This window comes from Hyla sarda, chromosome 12 (assembly GCF_029499605.1).
Source record: "Hyla sarda isolate aHylSar1 chromosome 12, aHylSar1.hap1, whole genome shotgun sequence".
Classification (NCBI taxonomy): domain Eukaryota; kingdom Metazoa; phylum Chordata; class Amphibia; order Anura; family Hylidae; genus Hyla; species Hyla sarda.
Window position 1 is genome coordinate 27,649,762 of NC_079200.1, and position 17,287 is coordinate 27,667,048.

Below are 17,287 nucleotides of genomic sequence, written 5' to 3' on the forward strand. Positions count from 1 at the left end.
TTGGACAATATTTGTCCAGTGTAGAAGGCCCATTAAGCTGCCCAAAAGAATTATATACAGTAGGTAATACCAACAAGTGTCCTAACAATCCCTACATGACACATAGCAGTAAAATGAGGATCGGCATGTTTCGTTCTATTATGTCCAAAACTTTGTTTTGTTGAAAGAGGATAGTGTCTGGCAGATGCTTGCCTCCCTCTTCCTATTGTGTCACCCCAAATGTAAACTTTTATGAGGAACCTAAAGCAGATAGGCAAAAAGAACATTTGGACGACAAACATATTTTCGTGCTTTGTCTGATGATGTATGTATTGTATTACTACCGTATATACTCGAGTATAAGCCAAGTTTTTCAGCACGATTTTTCGTGCTGAAAATGCCCCCTTCGGCTTATACTCGAATGAACTCTCCACCTGTCAATCCATTCATCATTGGTCTTCAACCTGCGGACCTCCAAATGTTGCAAAACTACAACTCCCAGCATGCTGGGTGTTGTAGTTTTGAAACCTCTGGAGGTCCGCAGGTTGAAGACCACTTCATCATCACCCCTTTTGTTTTGTACTCTCCTCCCCTCGACGGGAAGTTAGGGTGAGCTGGTCCGGGCCATCTATGCTGCAGGGACCATCCGGTGGGGAGGATTGGTAGTTGCGGGCTGTCCACTTTAATTTTCCAGCCCCGGACTAGTGACGTTGCCTTGACGACGACGCACAGGGACGCTCATGCGCAACGTCCCTGTGCGCCTTCGTCAAGGCAACGTCACTAGTCCGGGCCCGAAGCGCGGAGAGTATGCCCCCCCAGGGGAAATGGACAGCCCGCAACGACTAATCCTCCCCACCGGACGGTCCCTGCAGCATAGATGGCCTGGACCAGCTCACCCTGACTTCCCGCCGAGGGGAGGTGAGTACAAAACAAAAGGGGGGGGGGCTGGATGATGACGAAGGCCGCAGTGGTCTTCAACCTGCGGACCTCCAGAGGTTTCAAAACTATAACACCCAGCATTCCGGGCATGCTGGGAGCTGTAGTTTTGCAACATCTGGAGGTCCACAGGTTGAAGATCACTGATGAAGGGATTGACAGGCGGTGATGATGAAGGGGGGGGGGGGGGGATGATGATGGGCTGTTCATGACGGGGGTGTTTATGATGGGGGTCTGGATGATGACAGGGGGGGATCATGTATTTCCCATCCTAGGCTTATAGTCGAGTTAATAACTTTTCCTGGGTTTTTGGGGTAAAATTAGGGGCCTCGGCTTATATTCAGGTGGGCTTATACTCGAGTATATACGGTACATATCTTAGCTGATTATTAAGAAACTATTCAAAAAGCTTCCCTACCATGGAATCAGTTTTGGTATTGCCATAGCTGATGAGGATTTAGGCTAATTAGTATAATAAATATTTCCATGGTTGTACAATAAGCCTATAAATTTAAGTGTGTAGGGCCATGCCATCGATGTCCTCCATTCTACGCTCCATATGTTGAATAGTTTTTTGCAATATATTCATATGTACGCACTGATATTCTTATTCTAGAATAAATTGAATGTATGAAACTAAGCTCACAGAACCTACAAAACAGTTTTAGAGTGAAGCAAAGTGTGGGGCAAGAAGTATAACAGTATTTATTATAGTGCTGTTAACCATAGGAGGTTGATGTAGAAGGAGCAGAAGACAATGAGTGTTACAGGTTTGGTTAATAGAACAAACAAAGAACAAAATCACACCTGCACTCACCGCAAGGGTACCGCAACTCCGGCCTCACTCGAACGGTGCCTCCGATCAATGATCGGGCATATCAGATGTGGAGCGCTCAGAAAAGGCAACTACCGGCGGTTTCACGCAACCACTATGCGCTTCATCCGGAGGCCGGATGAAGCGCATAGTGATTGTGTGAAACCGCCGGCAATCGCCTTTTCTGAGCGCTCCACATCTGATATGCCCGATCGTTGATCGGAGGCACCGTTCGAGTGAGGCCGGAGTTGCGGTACCCTTGCGGTGAGTGCAGGTGTGATTTTGTTCTTTGTTTGTTCTATTACTGACTACTATCTGTTTCACCTAGCACCACCGACGGGACCCCTTGTACAAGTACCTATCTGTTGTAAACCTCCGATGTGTATCCTTTATAATTAGACCCTGTGGTTGCTAGCAGTGCCACTTGTTTCTGTTTTCTCAATTGGTTTTCATACAGATTTGTTTAATATACACATAATATTTATATAATTGTTTACTTACTTGTGCAGGTCTTTTTGTCGTTGTTTAGTTGGAAGCCGGTACGGCAGGCGCAGGTATATGAGCCAAGGGAACTAATACAGAGCTGTTCACAGCCATGGTTGCCTTGAGCGCACAGGTCTATCACTAAGGAGAGATTGTTACATATTAAAAGGGGTAATTTTGTAAATTACTTCAATTAAAAAATCTTAGTCCTTCCAGTACTTATCAGCTGTTATATGAACCACAGGACGTTCTTTTCTTTTTGAATTTCCTTTTCTGTCTGACCACAGTGCTCACTGCTGACACCTCTGTCCATTTTAGGAACTGTCCAGAGAGGGAGAGGCTTGCTATGGGGATTTGTTCATACTCTGGACAATTCCTAAAATGGTGTCAGCAGAGAGCACTGTGGTCAGACAGAAAGGAATTTCAAAAAGAAAAGAACTTCCTATGGAACAAATAAAAGCTGATAAGTACTGGAAGGATTAAGAATTTTTAATAGAAGTAAATTACAAATCTGTTTAACTTTCTGGCACCAGTTGATTTAGAAAAAAAAAAGTTTTCCAATGGAGTACCCCTTTAAAGACATTCCTAAAGGGGTAACACTGTAGAACAGGTGTTTCTTCTTTAGTAAATCACAAACTGGATTTAGGCACATTCAACTAAGGACTAAGGTATAAAAAGGTTTGCCTATAGATCATTTTGGCTTTTTCGATCATAATAAGTAAGAAATATTAAAACATTTACCTAAATTCGTGGACTTTAAAAGGGTAGGTTTACATAGACAGGATTTGCTGTATTTTTTAATTGTGTTTCTCATCATTCTGTAATGATTAACCATGAAATGGCTATGGACACCTTTAAAAAGCTATTTTTTTTATTCTTGCTTTCCACTTATTGCATTGGAAAAAGCTGTTTTCTCATAAGTCGTTATTAAAAAAAATAAATAAAAAAAAGGCTTATTTCTATAGCCACTTCAGTATACTGAATAAGCATTATTTTAGCTCTATACTTAGGATCCTGCAGACTCCTTTTCCAGCCTGTGTGAGCTGTCCTCCAGGGTTTCCCTCCCCTTGTCTACTCTCTAAACTACTGTGCAACAGCTCCCTGCCATTATCTCTATTATAGAGAGATTAAAAAGTCTGTCTGAAAGACTTATCTTTCTCTTAAGAGAGGAGCTAAGTGATAGGAAATTATTAATGAAGACTATGCAAAACGGACTGCATCCTTGAAGGCTATAGACATCTTTGCGCTGATTTTATTTCTTATTCTCAGCCAACATCATCTGCTGGGAAGAGTCAGGAGGCCCCCATACACATTAGTTAGTCGTATAATAGCACCAAAGTCGTTGGGTTCAGATTTTTCACCAAAGTGTATGGGGGACATTAGAAGATTCCGTGATGATAAACTGATCATTGTGTATCCTGCTGCAGGAACTTTCAGCAGTTGTATCTGTTTTATTTCCTTACAGCGCCACCATAGGTGATATGAAGCATTACCAAGTATTTACTAAGGTCAGTAAGCAGTAACTTCCAGTGTAATTTATGGACATGCTGAGTCCTGTGTTTGAGGATATGTTCCACCAACTAAGAATTCCTAGATTATACTAGACAACCCTCTCCAAATACGAATGCAGCCCATCTGCCTATTTTACAATACCGGTAATATGAAGAATATTGTCTTACTTGAACAAGTCTTCTTGTCATTGTTGAGTTTGTAGCCTGTACGACAGGCACATGAGTAGGATCCGGGGGAGCTGACACAGATATGCTCGCAGCCATGATTTCCTAAAGCACACAGGTCTATTGCTGAAAAATAAATACATTTCTATAAGACCACATTCCATAATGGTAAGGTAGGTAGTAATATTTTACATATTTGTGTTGGGCTCACTGTGCTGTGACTAGTCTGTCTTCTAATATATTGGCAGGAATGTCAATTTGGGTAAGAAGTAGCAGTAATGGTCTGGAGACTGAGCACCTATAGGCCTCTTGCCATATAAAACATGTGCCCTGTTCCAGGAGTTTTACATTTATACTTCTGTACACTGGGTTAGATTCCATTTAAATTATTCCAATATTGGTATATAGCAGTATTTTATGGGCAATCTGGCATTATTTTCAAGCTCCCTGAACCATGAATCATTGGGGTGGTCCCAGGTGGCATCTACCTGTCCTGCTGGCCCTAATTGATAGATCTCTCCCTGTACCCAAGAAGATAGTTATCAAGAAAGGCTGCTGGGGCAAGAACCAGCTGGGGACCGTCATGATTACTCATGTTTCGGGCAGCATGATAGTGATGACAGGTCACCTTTAACAAAGTTATGTAGGGGATCTTATTACTCCTGTGGCTCAGGGCCCTTTTCTTCATTAAAGCAACTGTCATCAAATCTGGGCCATATAACCTACACACGGCCTCTGTACTCTGTCCAGATTGTGCATTAGTCAATGTTTTTACGTTCTGTCTGCCGTCCTTTATTACCCAAAAAAACTGTTTTGATGGAAGCCGCACACAGTCGGATAGGCGTGGACGGGGTTCGCAATGCCCCACCGCCGCCACGCCTATCCCCTGAACGTCAGTGCTGGGACCGCTGTGTGATTGACACACAGATCCCCCATGCACGCTGCGGCGTGTCGTCATGGCAAGCGCTCGCTCCCGCTGCCTACCTCCTCAGTGCACATGCCCAGTGCTAGAGGCAGGGAGTGCGCTTCCTCTCTCCCTCTAGGCATTGGAAATAAAAGCAACAGAGTGCGCGTCTCCGGTCACCGGCACAGCAAGAAGAAAGAAGAGGATAGCGGGCACTATTCAGTAATAATAAAGGTGCACATCTGAATAAAGTTTTTTTTTTAACAGCAGAGCATGACGACACGCCACGGCGCACACGGGGGATAAGCGAAGGGGCACATGCGTTGGGACCTGTGTGTCAATCACACAGTGGTCCCAGCGTTGACGTGCAGGGGATAGGTGTGGCGGCATCAGGGCATTGCGAACCCCGGCCACGCCTATCTGACTGTGTGCGGCTTCCATCAAAACAGTTTTTTGGGGTAATAAAGGATGGTAGACAGAAGGTAAAAACACTGCCTAATACACAATCTGCACACAGTACAGAGGCTGTGTGTAGGTTGTATGGCCCAGATTTGATGACAGTTGCGCTTTAAAGGGGTATTCTGGATACCCAGGCTGTTTGCTATGAAAAAAACAAAACAAACCTATACTTACCTCCTGAGCTTCCCTGGTGCCTCTGGTATCACTGCTCCAGTCCCAGCTGTGATCCTCTTCCTGGTTCCAGGGGTTGATCCAGCACAGTGCAGCTCAGCCAATCACTGCCTGAGGCGGGACACCACTCTGTCCAGCGATTCGCTAAGCTGCACTGTGACCCATCGACGCCTGCATTAGGACGAGGATTGCATCGGTGACCAGAGCATCATTACCGAGGGGGGCACAAGAGACAAGTAAATGTTTGTTTCTTAAAGCATACAGTCCGGGCATTTTTACTAAAAAGGAAATAAAATTAAAAAAAACTTCCGCTAGAGTGCATCTTTAATCTGGTCAGAGTACCCCTTTAATCTGGTCAGAGTACCCCTTTAATCTGGTCATGGTTTACAAACAACTTATCCCTGTGTGATCTTAGCACTTACCTGAGCAAGTCTTTTTATCGTTGTTTAGCTTATAACCCGTTCGGCAGGCGCAGGTGTAAGATCCAGGAGAACTGACGCAGAGCTGCTCACAGCCATGATTTCCTTGGGCACACAGGTCTATCACTGTAAAGCAGGGGGGGGGGGGGGGGGTTCATTTCATTTTGTTATTTTGATTCGGTTATAATATTTCAGACAAGAGACACGTGCTATCTGTTCTAAAATCTGTGCACACTTTTTTGTTGGATCATATAGATTTATTTCAATGGAATTTTAAAGGGGTACTCCGCCCCTAGACATCGTATCCCCTAGCCAAAGGATAGGGGATAAGATGTCAGATCGCAGGGGTCCCGCCGCTGGGGACCCCCGGGATCTTGGCTGCAGGACCCACTTGTTGCGGCTTCCGGAAACGCTAGAGGCTTCGTCTCCCGACCACGGTGACGTGAGATCGTGACATCATGACTACGCCCCCGTGTGACATCACAGCTGTCACACCCCCTCCCATAGGCTAGCATTGAGGGGGCGGGGCCGTGACGTCACAATGCTCCGGCCCCATGATCGATAATAATCAGACCCGGAGCAAACACGCCCCGGGGACTGATTTTAACGGGGGCGGCGTGCAAGATCACGGGGGTGCCCAGCGGCGGGACCCCCCGCGATCAGGCATCTTATCCCCTATCCTTTGGAGTACCCCTTTAAAGGGTTCCGTGTTCACTCCCACCCCCTTGTCACACCCCGCCCCATGATGTCACGTCCCGCCTCCTTCAATGCAAGTTTATGGGAGGATGACGTCACGAGGGGGCGGGCAAGAACATGGAAGCCGGCACCCAGTGTTCGGAACATTGAGTTCCGGACGCTGGGGAGCGGAGTAACCCTTTAAACATTTTTTTTTGTTGTCACAACTTGTTCTGTTCGGCTGGGTTCACACAACGTACCAATTTCCACGTGCATTGCATTTTACATGCAGATATACTGCAAAAATGTATGGCAAATCATCATGTAAAATGAAATATGCGGCAAATTTTAGGCAGTGTGAACCCCATCTAAGGCAGCCCTGTGTAGACCTATATGACCTATGCCGATTGCTGTGTCATCTACCGATCTCATAAACTACTACAGAGATTTCAGATAAGGTCTGGCTGCTAAAAGTCAGATACAGCTAAGGATTTTATCCCCCATTGAGTAGTCCCACAACTTAGTACTTTATAGATGTTGTCTGGGGCAGAAAAGTTCCCACCAAAGGAAAAGCTATTAGTGCAGTTTACAAAGTTAAGCTAAGGTCTCATATTGACCCAAAAATGATTGTTGACTGGGGTAAATTCAAATATATTCAAAAATTTTACCCCAACAGATCTGCAGTAAATATTCAATTATTTGGTAAACCCACTTACTAGAACATGTCTTTCCATCGTCATTGAGTCTGAAGCCGGGGTTACATTCACAATAGTAGGAGCCAGGAATACTAACACAGGTATGTTGACATCCATGGTCCATTTCAGTGCACATGTCCACACCTTTAAAGAAAGGAAGTTATCTTCTTTATATCAAATTTTTTTTAATGCCAACATATATATGGCATGGGCCCGATTGAGTTTAGTGGCCCAAATGTAGTCAACTAGTGACTATGCTTAGGTCATTTCCTGAATGTGTCGGAGACCATGTTTTTTAAATACGCATAAACGTTCCGGAAATAACCCAGTTATAGTCACTAGTTGACTGCATATGGGCTATTAAAGGGGCACTCCACTGGAGAGCATTCGGAAGTAAATGTTCCAAACGCTGTTTGCACGCTGCGGGGGTCAACCACGCTCCTCGTGATGTCACGGCCACGCTCCCTCAATGCAAGTCTATGGGAGGGGGCGTGACGGCCGTCACGCCCCCTCCCATAGATTTGCATTGAGGGAGCATGGCCGTGACGTCACGAGACGCATGGCCGACCCCCGCAGCGTGAAAACAGCATTCGGAACATTTACTTCCGAACGCTTGCCAGTGGAGTACCCCATTACAGTTAATAGGGTCCATGCCTGTACGTGCACCTATATGTCCGGGACCTATTTTGACAGTTTGCCAACACATACTTGTCACGGAGGCAGCAATCGTGGTGTGAACAAAGTCCTAACACAGCATTTGTATTTTCCATTACCCAGTATCAGGTTGTGTAGATGTGAGGGGGATACTTTTAAGTTGTTGCCTCTTTCAAAAGCAAACATTAACCCGATTTTTAAGGAGTTTTGGCAGTCGCCATTCCCAAAATTCTAAACTTGGAGACTGTGATTTCAATAGAGACTGTATTTCTTCATATGGGCTTGTTCCTAGTTGTAGCATATGATTGATTACATTGATTGTAAGGCCGGTTTACACTACGAAATTTCCGACCAGAATTCTGTTCAGAAGTTTCGGTTGGAAATTCCGCTACATGAAGATTAACAGGCAGGTGAATGGGTTTTTCGGTTAACCCATTTACTCTGAGGAATTGAACCTGCTCAATGTTCTGGCAGAATCCTCTACGTAGACATTGCCATCTATGGGGGCTGGTCGCGCTGGGATGTTCTGGATGCTTCGCAAATGTAAACCCGGCCTAAGTGTTACAAGACAGTATATTAAAACAGTAGAGGACATCTAGTATTTAGGATGAGCCCCCTTTAAATGTATTATCCAGGAATAGGAAAACAGAGCTAATTTCTTCCAAAAACAGCACATCTGTCCATAGGTTGAATGTGACTGAAGCAAACTTGTAATACCACAGACAACCTGAGGACAGGGGTGGTGCTGTTTTTGAAAAAAAAAAAAAAACACTGTTTTTCTATTCTTGGATAATCCCTTTAATACATAATTTAGCTTTAACTTTAACTTTTTGGCAGATGTCAGTCATTGGCCATTATGAACTATTTTTTAATACACCAATTGGTCAAAATGGTAAGAACTGGCAATTTTTCTAATGAGGGTGATGAGCTTTAGTGGCTCAGATATCTGAAACTGTGGTCCAGATTTATCACAGTGGAGTGATTTTCCCACAGCAGCCAATCACAGCTCAGGTTTCACTTTACCAGAGCTCGTTAGCTGGGCTGTGATTGGTTACTGTGGGAAAATCTCTACCCTTTTTCTCTCACACAGTTTGCTAAATCTGGGCCTGTGTGTGTATGTATGTATATTACCAAACATAGTGGCACTCACCACAGAGCTTATCTTGGAATTGGAGTGCAAAGTGCTCGATGAGATCAAAGGTCTCTACATAAAACACATGGTCGTCAATCGGAGGTGATGCCATTGCCCGAAGAGAGTTGACATCAGCTCTTTGGACCCCAACAGCATAGATCTCTATTTGAGCTTCTCGGGCCTGTGCAGCCACTTCTGTAACACGATCTTGAGGTCTACCATCGGTCACAATAACGGCAACCCTGGGAATCCTTTTGGCAAGTGGTCGAGCTCCGTCTTCCTCAGTAAATGCAACATTCATGGCGTATTGTATTGCCAGACCAGTCATAGTCCCTTGTGCTAGAGGGATAATATCATTGATGGCCTTGTGCATTTCAGGCTTTGTAAAGTATGCCTTGAGAGAAAACACACTCTGTACTTGGCTAGAGTATTGGACCACGCCGACCCTTGTGTGAGTCGCTCCAATCTCCAGTGAATTTATCATATCGATCATGAACTTTCTCATGCTTTCGAACTCGAAAGGTCGAACACTCCTTGAGCTGTCGATAATGAAGACCAGATCCATGGGACCTGCTTTACATTGTTGCTCTGAAAATAAGAACAGATAAGTAACATTATCAATGCACTTCAAACATATAGGCGGCCGACACTTTCATAAAAACTTTAGGCCCCAATTGGGATAAGTTTGTTATTGATAATAGATATAAAATGAACATCATTCTTCTAAGATGGTGGTTGCATCCTGTATCACGCCCTGTGTGGCCTTCCCCTTTTGGCCCAGAAAATATGATGCAATGCTTACGTAAATTAGTCTGCTAACCAATTAGAATGCTTACACAATGTGCTATGCCCTACCGAAGGATATATCTTGTATATATGCAATACAATAAATCAGAGAGAACCATTTTGACCTAGTCTTGTGTCAGTGTGTGATTTTCTCTCCGTGCACGTATTACCTAATTTGGAGCAAGACATCAACCTGGAGCGGTCACTTAGAATGCATCCAAAACAAGTTGACACTTGAAAAGTAAACCATGGGGGAGATTTAAAATCTGTGTAGAGGAAGAGAGGTGCAGTTGCCCATAGCAACCAATCAGATTGCTTCTCTCATTTTCTGAAACATAAAAGAAGCGATCTGATTGGTTGCTATGGGCAACTGCAATCCTCTTCTTCTACACAGGTTTTGATAAATCTCCCCCCATGTCCCTAGGCAGTGGTCTCAAACTGGTGCCCCCCCCCCCCCCCAGATGTTGGAAAACTTCAACTCCCAGCTGTTGGCTGTCTGGGCATGCTGCGAGTTGAAGTTTTGCAACATCTGGAAGCCCACAGTTTGAGACCACTGCTATAAGGGTATGTTCCCACTGAGGAAATGGTGAAGAAAATTACCTCACTGAACTTTCCTCGAAAAAAATCATTTTCTACTCCATGGTAAACTAAATAAGAAAGGTGGCAGAATTTGAAGTTGAATATGGCGCATAAATTCAAAGTCCTTTTGACTTTATGAGTTTTGACATTCTGGCAGAAGAATGAACAAGTCCATACTTCTGGCGAAATTTGGATCCACATCTAAAATTTCAAATTAGAAATTTACCCTGTGCTGATTGTCGCCTATGAGACAGTTTTTTAAAGGAGAACGGTCATTTTGTTCCCCCACACTAAACCCAATACATATTTATTGGCGGTGGTGATGTGAGTGCTCAGTAGGTGCAAGCGCTCACATGACCAGTAACCATGAATATGCAAATTCAATATGTCCAGTAGGTTCTGAGATATGTCCCCCAGACGATCCTCTGCTAAATTCTGTGAATCGTGCGTAGGAGGCGGGGCTTCGCCGGCTCTATTAACACATTCATTGTCTGTGACTCCTCATCCTAGTGAAGTGGCGTCACAGACAATGAATATGTAAATTGAGCCGGCAGAGCCCCGCCCCTGATCTCGATTCACTGAATTCAGCAGAGGATCTTCTGGAGGACATATCTCAGGACCTACTGGACATATTTAAGTAAGTGACCCCTCGTTGGACTCTTGTTTGCCCACACTATAACTTAGTGTATTGGGTTTAGTATGGGTGAACAGGCTGACAGTTTTCCTTTAAGAAGTAAATTGTGGAAAGAAAATAAAATTCTCAAAAAAAAAAAATTCTAATTTTAATTTAATTTCAAATTTTAAAGGATCTTCAGAAAATATACTATGTATCCATTAAATATTCAGACAATCTACTATTCAGTACAATACTCCTATAATGTGCTGAGGGCAGCCCCGGTACAATGGGCTATTGATCCAGGAAGGCTTATTTTTATTTTTTTTTACAATATACACATTCTTTTTTTCTACCCCATGGAACAGTTCATAGTAACTTAGCTTAGTTCAGAGATCAAAATGTAACCACATCGGGGAAGGAAGCAAAATGTGTTTTATTGACATAAACTTGGCCCGATCCAATGTTTGCTTTTAGTTGAAGTGCGGGTACGACAAACAAAAGCCTCCTCTATAAATGCACCCTTTGAGGATACAGACTTTTCCCTGCGGTGTCTCACACAGTCCGGTGAATGAAGCCTGACAGATCTATAAGCTGCCTGTAGGCTCCTCCGCTCTGCTGAGACCACCTCCTATGCTAGGTCAGCAGGAATCCATATACTGCCACATAATGACCTCTTTATTTTATGATATGTGAGTTATATTGCAGACAACACAACGATAGATACCGAATCGCCAACTTACACAGATGAGTCGCTGTCCGTCACTTATATGGAAGGAAAATGGATCGTGCTCATGGATCAGTTTGAAGAGTTGTCTTGCTCTGAATCCATTGAAAACTTATTACAACCTTCAGTGATGTTGATTTTTTTATTTATTTTCTAGTAGATTTCGCTATGAATAACTTTATTACTAGAAATGAGGGGATTACACAAAATTTGTTTGGGTCCAATTTGTTAAAATCGTCCCTCAGATTCGTTGCAGTTTGAATAATTTTGAAAGAAGTTTTGAAAGAAGTGCCCCGAAATAAACCTATAAAGTTGTGTATGACTGAGGTCTGCTAGATACCATTTATTTTTTATTTTTATAGAATAGAAAGTACTTGCCACCAAAACCTCGCACCAGTGCATCTTCTTCTTGACCTTTCCTATGCCTTTCACACAGTTGGCCCTCTCCTGGTTCTCTTCATACACCACCAACTGGTGTCTGACACTCACCCTCTAACTGTTGGAGTCCCACAAGGCTCTTTCCTGGGGGCCCTTAATGTTTTTCCATCTATACTTTTGGCCTGGGACATATAACAAAATCTCTTGACTTCAAGAATCACATCCATGCTGATGACACTCAAATCTTCCTCTCTGGTCCGAATGTCACCTCTCTGCTACCCAGGATCCCAGCGTGTCTGTCAGCTATATCTTAATTTGCCATGATCTTCCCAATTTCACCCCCCCCCCCCCACCCCGATCTATCAATCACAGTCAATGTCTCAAACTGCACATCCAGACCCCTTACCACCTCCTGCTGCCTTCACCTCATAAATCCACTCATTCTTCAACTTTAGCTCACACACACACTGTCTTTTGATCCTCCTTTTGAGCCTATTTCACTTTTTTGTTTCTTTTGGCTGTTTTTTTTTCTTTTCTTTTTGCTTTTGGACCTTTTTGTCATTTACACTCAAGAAGGCTCAAAATGGTGTGTGAATATAGCCTTTGAATCAACAAAACAATTTGTTTATGCCCTCATAATCTCCCGCCTGGACTACTGCAACATCCTCCTCAGTGGCGTTCCATTAAACACCCTTGCTCTTCTGCAATCTGTCCCTAACTCTACAGACCAACTAATTCATCTCTCCCCTCACTTCTCCTGTGCCTCTCCCCTTTGCCAATCCCTTCCCTAGCTATATATTGCCCAAAGAATTCAGTATAAAGATAATCTGACAGCTATTTCACCCGCACTAAACCCAATATATTGAGTTATAGTGTGGGTGAATAGCTGTGCAATGAAGGGTCACGTACAGTTTTTCCTTAGGTATATCCATAGCTCTGCCCATAAGAAGCTCAGGGCCCAATGGAGGCGAGGAGCCGGCTTGCACAGCTCCCCTGTCTCATCCATATTCTGCCCCGGCTAGCCCCCAGTGCTGGGTGTAGTGAGGAGTGGCACGTTCATCCCACCCTCCCCACTCTGACATCATGGAAGTGGGATGGCTGGGGCGGGATATTGATGAGGCAGTGGGAGCTGTGTGAGATGACTCCCCGCCTCCATTGCGCTCTGGGGCGCAATGACAAAGAGCTTCTAAAAGTCAGAGCTATGGATATACCTAAGGTAAAACTGTGAGTGACCCTTCTTTGTACAGCTATTCACCCACACTATAACCCAAAATATTGTCTACATGCCCATTGTCTATATTCCCTCCCCTTGTATATTGTTAGCCCTTGCGGGCAGGGCCCTTTTTCCCTCTGTATCAGTCTGTGATTTCATGAAATAGTAAATTAGAAGAGTGTAAAACATTTTAATAACCAGCCCATCCCATCTGCCTTTTTGTCCAGGGCCTGTGTGGAGACGGTCAGACTACATGCCATGGTCTACACCAGTGTTTTCCAATCAATGTGCCTCCAGCTATTACAAACCACAACTCCCACCATGCCCGGACAGTCTTCGGCCACATGGTCCTATTACCAATTATCTGATGTACTATTTCATTATAGAATAGGAACCATATAAATGTATTTATTTAAAGAGTACCTGTCATCAAACCATATTTTCTAAACTAACTCTGATTATATTCCCTAACTATTCCGAACACTCCTCCTGCCCTTTAAAAAAAATGTCCATGCTTTAATAGCTCTGTATCATACCTTTCCCCTTGCTCACATTGTGCAAGCTCCCAGCAGGAGAAAGTGGGCGTTCCCCAGCAGGCGCGACGTCACTGAAGCCTGCGAGAGCTGTGCCTCCCCATGCCCCGCATGCACTTTCTGAGTTTGGTCTCCTGCCAGGCTGGGGGGAGACCAAACTAACTGTATGACTTGTGCAGGGAACAGAACAGAACCTCTATAGTGGCCATTTTTTCAATCACATTAAAAACATATAAAGGTTGAGAATTTTAACAGCAAGTAAATAGAAAAGTGTCTTATAATAACATAAAGAACAGTATGTTAAAAGTTTAGTTTGGTGATAGTTACTCTTTAATGAAATCATTTATATGGTCAAATACTGTAAACCAGGGATCACAAACTGTAACCCTCCAGATGTTGCAAAATTTCAACTCCCAGCTGTTGGCATGCTGGGAGTGGAAGTTTTGTAACATCCGGAGGGCCACAGTTTGAGACCACTGCTGTAAACCATTGCTTTAATAAACTTTTCGCAGTGTTGTACCTACTTTTATGGGAATCTTATGGCAAAAATTTGTGTTATATTTCCATATAAATCGCTTCCTAAAAGTGCATGGTCAACCTGTGCAAAAGATCTTTGGATTATATTTGGATTTTGTCTTTGGAAAACTCTTTGACAATTGCTGTAGATCTTGCCGTAGGTAGAGCTGGTAACTGGGACCCAGCAGAATGATTTTTGATGAACATAACTTGGCCATTTTCCCCATACAATAAAGTTTGTATTTCATTTTCCAACCCCTTCCAGATCCTTCTTACCTTCAACTTTTGGCCTTGCCTCGAGTTGCGTCCAGAAGACGAAAAGTAGCGTTGATAAATACAGTAGCTTCATCTTGCAGTTCGGAGATATGATTGTAATTTGCTGTATGAAAAAACAAGACAAAAACATTAATGAACCTCAAAAGTAGCAAGTGGGAAATATAGAATAGATATGGTATTAGACCCCCCCCCCCCCCTCATCTGGTTACAATAGTCATGAGTGACAACTAGATTTATTTTCAATTTGGATTATCTTTGGTTACCAAAAATCTCTGCAGGAGATATATCAAGCTAAATAACTTTTTTTTTTTTTATATAAATTTTATATATCCTGCATGGGGCTCCAGCTCTCCCTGTGAGCACAGAGGGCCAACCCCCGCACAAAGCAGTGGCCGACACACCCCCTCCATGTATTTCTATGGGAGAGCCGTTTGGCTATCTACAGCTCTCCTATAGTGATATATGGAGGGAATCAGGGCCGGATTAACGTAGGGGTGGATGGAGCGGTAGCTCCAGGCCCCTAAGTTAAAATAGGCCCGGCAGCCCGCTACAACAATATTAACAGTGAAAGAGGGCTGTGGGGGGTTTCAGCGTTCCAACCCCCAGCGACCTAAAACCTTTTCAGTGTTATACTTCTCCTTTAAGTGAGCTCTTATGACAGCCAGGGCTGGTGCAAGTCTTTTTGCCACCCTAGGCAAAAGCTAATTTTGATGCCCCCTTGACTTCCCCCATTGGCCCACCCTTTGACACACCCCACCTTACTACTGGGGTGACACACTGTAACAAACCTCCTCCTCATGTTATCACCTTACGTGACACACTGTAACAAGCCCCCTTGTTGGCTGAGCGAGTGGTTCGGATGCTGGTTGCCTAACTTTCTTGCTCAACCATTTTGTTTTCGAAGAGATGAGGCGCCTTTAGAAGAGTCTGGCAGTGACCTACCCTTCCTCTCTCCTCTGAGAACATATGAAGAACATTGAAGTGTATGGAGTAATCAGGATGGAACAACATCAAAAACATTATTTTATTGAAAGATAGGTAGAGCAAACTTTCAGCAGATGTGGTTGGTATATCCACGGGAAAACTCTTTGAGAAGACCAACCAAAATACATTGAAGAGTCATCTACAGGAGTGGTGTTCACAAAGAAAATGGGCACTGTGCATAATGTATGGTGGACTACAAATCCTCCACACTAAGTCTGATTGAACGAGGTGTTTGTCTCGAAGTAGTGATCTTCTGGAGAGGTTTCACTGTAACATTCGGTAAGGCTAGATGGACCAGATAGTCTTTTTCTGTTGAGAATCTTCTGTTTCTATGTTTCTCTCTCCCTACATCTACTATTGGTGAAGAGTCTGGAGGCCCTAAACACATTAGAGAATTGGTGGGTTTTGTCAGAATTGTTGGGTTTGGAAACATTAGTCTAATGTGAATGACCGGCTTTACTGACCACATATCACTGGAGATTGAATATTATCCACTAGATGAACACAGAGATAAATAACTACTAACTGGACTGCCAGGGAAACTTGGAATACAACAGTCTAAAAATCATGACATTTTCTGTAACTTTATAATGGCCTGTTAGTATGATAGCCTGTTAGGGAATTTGTAGATTGACAATGGGGTCTCACATCTAGGAGTCAAGTGGGGGATAGTCCAACATTCAGAACCCATATCTATTAGCTAGAGCAAAGGGGGGGGGGGGGGGGGGGGGGGGGTTCTGCAATTTTTGGCCCCCCCCACAATCTCCTGTATGGAGGCCAGTTACTCACTGTGCTCCAACTCCCACCCTCAGAGACTGGCGACAGTGATGGCCCACTCCGATGGCTGGCTAAGCTGGTGATTTACTTAGAGGGCCGTCACTGAAGCCCATCTCTGAGGGTGTGGGCCTGAGCACGCTGAGGACGGATGAGTAGCTAGGCCCCATACAGGAGATCCTGTGGATAAAAAATATGTTATATTTCCCCAGAGTACCCCTTTAACCCCTTAAGGACTCAGCCCATTTTGGCCTTAAGGACTCAGACAATTAAATTTTTACGTTTTCATTTTTTCCTCCTCGCCTTCTAAAAATCATAACTCTTTTATATTTTCATCCACAGACTAGTATGAGGGCTTGTTTTTTGCGCGACCAGTTGTCCTTTGTAATGACATCCCTCATTATATCATAAAATGTATGGCGCAACCAAAAAACACTATTTTTGTGGGGAAATTAAAACGAAAAACGCAATTTTGCTAATTTTGGAAGGTTTTGTTTTCACGCCGTACAATTTATGGTAAAAATGACGTGTGTTCTTTATTCTGAGGGTCAATATGATTAAAATGATACCCATTATTATATACTTTTATATTATTGTTGCGCTTAAAAAAAATCACAAACTTTTTAACCAAATTAGTACGTTTATAATCCCTTTATTTTGATGACCTCTAACTTTTTTATTTTTCCGTATAAGTGGCGGTATGGGGGCTCATTTTTTGCGCCATGATCTGTACTTTTTTTTGATACCACATTTGCATATAAAAAACTTTTAAAACATTTTTTATAATTTTTTTTTAAATAAAATGTATTAAAAAAGTAGGAATTTTGGACTTTTTTAATTTTTTTTCGTTCACGCCGTTCACCGTACGGGATCATTAACATTTTATTTTAATAGTTCGGACATTTACGCAC

At 43.4% G+C, this 17,287-nt stretch overlaps 1 protein-coding gene across 17 annotated transcripts in view; it reads right to left on the reverse strand.

The window, feature by feature from the left end:
- Positions 1 to 17,287, reverse strand: part of MATN4 (matrilin 4) — a 108,147-nt gene that overhangs the window by 18,423 nt on the left and 72,437 nt on the right. For all 17 annotated transcript variants that reach the window (XM_056548243.1, XM_056548247.1, XM_056548230.1 and 14 more), the window contains 6 exons: positions 14,619 to 14,721; positions 9,016 to 9,585; positions 7,233 to 7,355; positions 5,845 to 5,967; positions 3,892 to 4,014; positions 2,231 to 2,353 (listed from right to left, as the gene is read on the reverse strand). In XM_056548243.1, the coding sequence (XP_056404218.1) occupies positions 2,231 to 2,353; positions 3,892 to 4,014; positions 5,845 to 5,967; positions 7,233 to 7,355; positions 9,016 to 9,585; positions 14,619 to 14,691 (1,135 nt within the window). In that variant the 5' untranslated portion in view covers positions 14,692 to 14,721. The remainder of the gene's footprint in view (positions 1 to 2,230; positions 2,354 to 3,891; positions 4,015 to 5,844; positions 5,968 to 7,232; positions 7,356 to 9,015; positions 9,586 to 14,618; positions 14,722 to 17,287) is intronic.